Here is a 6,642-nt window from a genome sequence, read left to right on the forward strand (position 1 = left end):
TCCACTTGAAGCGAGTTTTTCGGAAAGCTTTCAATGAGGCTTTGAGAATCTATGAGTCATGAGGGCTCTGTTATTAGAATACTTATTAGTTTGCTATTCCTTTGCCTTCTAATGAAACTAAAAGGTCATATGATGCATTTTAGATGGGAAGCTGTTTATTTATGTGGTCCATAACCTTTATAAGGGACAACTTGCCTCAGTGATGAGAAAACTGCTTCTTATAACTAAATATCGCAGGGTTTTGGTAAACTGAAAGTGGATAGCGTTGAAGACTATGTCCGATTTGCATAATGGAATAGTCGTTTGTCCAAACTGTTTTCTCTCTTTCCTCCTACCCAGACAGACAGACAAACTCAAAGACGATAGGTCCAGGGCCCATCTGTTGCATTACTCAGTACCAGGTTAACCTTCTGTAACAGATCAGTAGACTTTGATATTGAAATATCCCCTGTTATTACAGACAATGGCATTGTGGAGAAAGGAACAAAAAAATCAGTATGATGTTTATTAGATGCTCATATTACGTAATACAACTCTGAGGCTGTGCAATAATATAATAAAATATAATACACTATTATGAACACGAATCCGTACAACACTGGTGACAGATATCTTAAAGTCTACAGCTATTTACAGAGGCCATAGTCATGTCTCTTCTACACAGAGAGCTGGACCATCGATTTTCTCCTTTTGTCGAAAAAAATCTCTATCCTAGTCAATGCGTTTTCCCAATCAATAGTAAGATTAATTTCAATAATGGAAGCTGAGTAAGCTTTTGAAAAAATTCTCCGTATCTTTTTCACAGATTCCTAACATCTGTGGTAATAATGACTATAGAAAAGGGTATTAAGCTAGGTAAGTACGGCATCGAATCTCACAACCAACCCAGACATAACTTGCCACTATACATACAAAATGAGTAACCTTGATTATAAATTAAATCCATATTTTAAGGGTTTACGGTCACCACATCCCAAGACCCGACCCCATCCTCCTGTTAGCTGCTCTTCTGCCATGTCTACGCCTCAGGCCGTAGGTGGGTAACCTCTGGGACAATGCTCTGCCTCGTCGGAAAGCCGGCGCTGTGGTAGGAATGAGCGATGGTCCATCATGGAGAACAGGCTGGATGTCCTCCACTCTCGTGGCTTCCCTGATGCGATGGGCCTTTCCAGTAGGGCGAACAGAATGGCCCGTTGCCAGGTGTCTCGGGAGGTTCTTCTGGATGAAAACGTGATGCGGACCTGATGATATAGTGTGCGTTGAGGTATGGATCGGAATGAAGGGCCCTTCTTTAAGTTGCCCGTGCGAGCCATCTTGGCCACGAGAAGAGTCCCCTTGATTTTCCTTTGGTAATTCGCGAGGAGGAGGTGGTCGGTCATGAGTTAAGTCATGAGATAGGTCGTTGGAAGGAGGAGAATGAGCCAAATTCCTTGGATGCAGAGGAAATTCCCTTCCATGTCTTGTGTGAACTCTTTGGTGGAAATGCGCCACGTTAGTAAATGGCGAATGGGAAAAACCCCTTTTGTGGTAAGGCAATGGTGTTGTTAAGTGTGGCTGATGATGGTGATGGAAGGTAGGAGGTATGACAGTTGTCACATGGATTGGAGGTAAATTCTCAATGATTGGAGGAAGTGCAGGCAGTGTGTTTATTTGGACGCCCTGAACACCAGGTACGGGGTCATTTGGTAACTGATAAGGTTTTGGGTATGGTGATGCTGTTGGCGGCGAGGCTGCAACTGGTACAACTGGTGCTGGAGTTGTTGGATATGTCGGGGGAGGTGGTGAGCCATTAGATGCAGGAGCATTCGTAGGTGCTGGCTGTGCAGAAGACGCCTCGGATGTTGGTTGACTTGTTGGAGGAGTAGTTGCTTTTAAATTTGCATGCGTTTCAACAATCGTTCTTGCAACTGGTTGTTCCTGAGATTTTGCTGTGCTGGAAGTACTGCTACTATTGATGTTAGTCTCTTTTTCATCCTTGCTGACATTTATACTTGAGGGATTTTCATCACCCTGTGATTCAACCTCGCTCTGTAAGTCGGCATCAGTCTGAGTGGAGGGAGCGTTATTATTGTTCAGTCGAGGTCGATTAAGCAAAGGTCTTGAAGACTCAGATTTTCCGGTTCCTGTGAGGTCAGGCCTGATTAATCGGGGCTGAGAGCCTTCAAACCCCAAGATGCTTGGAGCTGCAGTAGTGGTGACATAAACTGTAGAATTAATAAAAACAGGAGAGCGGTGTGGGGCAAGTGAGGCTATTGAAAAGGGACGAACGGCCCAATTTGCCTGAGGATTTAGATTTTGATCTAACGGGGTTATCAGAGCAAAACCATCGTTATCCCCTTCAAAGGCATCGTAGTCAACATTCGAATCAGTATTTGGCCTTGACCTTTGGCGCTGACTCTCTGAAAATACTGGGAATCTTTGAATCAGAGCTCCTGGTCTGCCTGTAGAGAGGTCTGGTGAAGGTATGATACGGATAGCGTCTGAGCCTTTTATAACAGTAGGTCGAGGGGTTACCTCTGTACTGTCCTGGTGAACATTTGGATTAACTTCATTTTTTTCTCTTGGTGATGTTGAGTTGACTTCAATATCACTGTCTTTGCCTTTGACAGAATCAGAGTTTATATCCTTTCCATGATCTTCAGGTTGCTCTGATGTTTCAGCATCATTTTCCTGGTTCTTCGTATTGCTGATAATTGATTTGGATTCTTGGGCCTTTGTTTCTTTCATTTCAACCTCAGAATTTAAGGTCTTATCTTTTTTTTCAGGTCTCGGTAGATTCTCTGTATCATTTTCTAGCTGTCCTTCTGATTTGGATAAAGGTTCATCTGTCCCTTTTGAAAACTGTGGCCTCAGACTCTTTTCATGCATACTGTCTGGCTTTTCATCAGTAAATGAATCTGACATTTGTTTCTGGTGGATTTGCTCTCTATTTGTCTCTGCACCATCCGCCAGCTGTTCCTTTTTTAACAATTCCATAATTTGTTGGTCGTTTGTGTTTGTTCTTACCAGTCTTTTGAGCTTCAGCACTTTAGCAACAATTTCCGCATCATCTGATTCTAGCATTCGGTCTAAAATCATAGTTTTAGTTAAACTGTCAATGTTGTCAGACTGGACAACCCTCTCAATGTTAAGGAGGCTGATGAAAGTTTCTGCATTATCTGACGAAAGTAGCTTCTGTAATGCCATGAGGTTCATTAGTCTCTCCTTGTCTACCCCGCGATTACGAAAAGGGGCAGGAGTAGTTGGTTCCCCAAACTTTGTGAATTGCTCAATACCAATAAAGCCACCATTGATTATACCTCCGTTGATGACACTGTCATCTAGGATCCCACCGTCAATTATTCCACCATTCACAATATTACCGGAATTGAAGTCTTTAGGAATGTCACCTATTATATCATCATTGATGATACCCCCATCAATTATCCCCCCATTGATTAGATTTTTGTTCCTGTTTATTTGTTCAGAGATAAATTCCTTGGCATTTATGATGCCACCGTCAATCACTTCTCCATGTATGATGTGACTGTCCTCTTTGGGCTGTATAATTCTTTCAGGAAGGGTTATGACCGCAATATTCTTAGGTCGGGATTCGCGACTTCTGGCGATGATAGTTTCGAGAGCTTCAAGCAGAGCACCGGCGTCGAGTTCTCGAATGTCTCCTACGTCAGCGTCGTCGTCAATGTTTGTAGTACCGCTGCCTCTCAAAATTTGATCCAGATAATCTCGAATTTGCCGCTGCTGTTCTTGGGAGAGGGAATTGCTCTGAGGAGTTGGGACATTAAGATTCAGAGGTAATCCTCTCGCTGCAAAAACAGGATGTGTAGAGGCAACCTGAGATGATGAAAGGTCTTTTCCAAACTTTCTGATGGATGAGATATCAGTAAAGATGTCAGGGCGTGGTGTACTTTGCAGAACAACGACTCTTGAGTTTCCACTTCGAGCTGACGAAGAAAGCGTAGAAGATAGGGTTGGAGGGAACCTCCTAGTAGTGTGAGAGTTTGTGCGTCTAAAGTCACTTCTGTCATCAAGAAGAGACGCACGTAAACCAGCAGCAGCAGTCAGTGATTTTGGAATAGCAATTTGTTTGGATGTTCGGGGTGGGGTACGTCTGGTCTCAGATTGATCGACAAGTGCTGCGAATTTAGCGAGCTCTGACAGCGTTGGCGAGGAAGTATCCACTTCTCGAAACGTCTCAGTAGTTTCTGCGTCTGGTTCCTCATCGTCAAAATACGGTTCTTGATCGCTCGGCAAGTTCGTGCTGCGTGTTGTGCGACGGAGCCCAGCTGTCGTTATTTCCGGTTTGCCTGTAGTTTCGGCTGTTTCTGATGTAGTACCCTGAGAATACTGTTCACTCAGAATTCTGTTGATGTGGTCTTTCACCTCGGCAGTGGAAGGTCCACTTTCGAGGATCTTAGTAAGCTCGTGACCGTAACCGTCTATTTTGTGCGTTTCTGTTCGTATTCTGTAAGATAGAAAAAAGGAGATGATTATATCCAAAGCAACATGACGAAATCGTGTCACATTTTGATATGAATTTTAAAGGAAATATATGTGAATGGAATTGTGTTTCAGAAATGTATCCTGGACCTGATTTCTCTGTTTCATGTACGTTGCCTAGGACATCAGAGATATAGAGATGAGTAATCTCTCTGCTTGAGGCTGATTAAATTGCATTATTTTTCAAGTTGCTTAAAATTTCTAGTTAAAAATGAATGATAAGGAGGATTATCTTATAGTATGAAGTGCATTTTTACCAGCAATGTGATCATGAACTAGACTTAAGCCTAAGAGATGATACAAATGTAACTGAAAAACTGGTGCTCTCAAAGTGACAGCAAGATTTCCGTTAACAATTTTATTATTATTATCAGAAGGTGAAACCTATTCGTATGGAACAAGCCCATAGACGCCATTGAGTTTAGATTCAAGCTTCCAAAGAGTATAGTGTTCATTAGGAAGAAGTAAGAGGGGGTAAAAGGAAATACAGAAAGAAGTGAACTTACTCAATAAAAGAGAAAAATTGAATTAATAGATAGGTAACAATGTATTAAAATGCAAAGATGCTATAGTAGATTCACATCAACCGTGCATTTGATGTCTAGGCCAGTCCCTTGCGACGCTCTGATTGACTGTTAATAAGGCAATCAGGGGGCTGGAAATTCTCAGTCTCTCTCGAGAGTTCACATGGGTAGGATGTATGTTCCACCGCTCCTGAGGGATACCTTTTTCAAAAGCATCTCTCAGGAGGGTGGAACATACATCCTGTCTATGTGAACTCTCGAGAGAGACTGAGAATTTCCAGCCCTGCGATTGGCTTATCAACAGCCAATCAGGAGCATCGTGAGGGATTGGCCTAGACGCCAAATCTACTGTAGTATTACTGTAGTGATGCATTGCAACCTCGCTTGAACTTCCGAAGTTACCAATTGCACGACATCCTCTGGGAGGTTGTTCCAGAGTCCTACGGTGTGAGGAAGGAAGGACCCCTGGAACTGGAAAATTCGACAGCGTGGCACATTTATTTTGACTCATCACAGAGGAAGGATGGCTCAGTACCCCTTACCTATGTCCAAGGGAATCCGTGACGTAAGCGATGACGTGGAGGTCGCCGTTGGCGTCCACGAAACCGTACTGGCCCTTCACCCGTCCGTCGACGCCCCTCTCCTCGTGCCGGAAGAACCGCGCCCCCTTGCGGGCGCCAAGGATATCAGACCCCAACTCGAAGGAACTGTTATCCTGTGGGAGATGGAAAAAGAGAGGTGAATCGAGATGAAATGACGGTTTTAACGACAATTTCAGACCAACGCTTGCACACTGCTTGTTGCCAGATTTGTGCGTGATAACAATATCGTTCACAATGTTAAGGGTCCCCAGAGCTCCAAGTCGAACATTTTATTTCTGTTTTTTGCTCCAGAGTCTTCCTAAAATATCCTACCTTTCCCATGGAAAAGCGTACTTGCATATGTAGACTCCAAAGTGATCGAAAACCCCATTATCTATGAAAGAGTGGTGATAAGCATGTTTGAAAAATTGCCAATTTTCAAACGCGTTTTTGTCACTTTTTTTATATATATTTTTTAATCAACCCCTGGAGACCCTTAATATTGTGAACGCCTCAATTTATTATAGGATATATTTATACACCGAACATTATTTTTTAATTTATTTTTTTTATTTACAAATAACTGATCTCTTTTTGTCTTTGTTTCTTATTAAATTCTACAACTCCTTTCAAATGAATGCCATATTCTTTGGAAGCTTGAATTTCAAGTCAGTGGTCCCGGTACGCATTGTCCATATGAGTATGGGTTTATTTTCTGAATAATAATAATTATATAAATAATAATAATCTAATAATTATAATAATAATAGTCATCTCCTTCTTCGACAGACCATACCTGTAGAATATCATGCAGAGTAATTCTACCCCTTCGGAGGTGGGGCTCTTTTATAAGAGATAAAAAGAGACAGAGAAAACACGTGGCAACATACTACTATCAGATGCCTTATTAGCTTATAATGCCATTCATTTCTGACAACGATCCAGCAACATCGAGTCCGGAGACATCATTACGGATCATGGCCGAGTAAAAGTGATTTTTTTTTTTTTCATGAAAATGAGACCAAATTTACGAAACG

At 42.2% G+C, this 6,642-nt stretch overlaps 1 protein-coding gene across 1 annotated transcript in view; it reads right to left on the minus strand.

Moving 5' to 3' along the window:
* Window positions 1-492: 492 nt before the first annotated feature.
* LOC135210769 (uncharacterized) overlaps window positions 493-6,642 on the minus strand; it is a 28,502-nt gene continuing 22,352 nt past the window's right edge. Inside the window, exons 2-3 of the mRNA XM_064243619.1 lie at window positions 5,567-5,739; window positions 493-4,465 (exon numbers count right to left, since the gene is read on the minus strand). Of these exons, the coding sequence (XP_064099689.1) occupies window positions 964-4,465; window positions 5,567-5,739 (3,675 nt within the window). The 3' untranslated portion in view covers window positions 493-963. The remainder of the gene's footprint in view (window positions 4,466-5,566; window positions 5,740-6,642) is intronic.

The sequence above is a fragment of the Macrobrachium nipponense genome, chromosome 4 (genome assembly GCF_015104395.2).
Source record: "Macrobrachium nipponense isolate FS-2020 chromosome 4, ASM1510439v2, whole genome shotgun sequence".
In the NCBI taxonomy this organism is placed as follows: Eukaryota; Metazoa; Arthropoda; class Malacostraca; order Decapoda; family Palaemonidae; genus Macrobrachium; species Macrobrachium nipponense.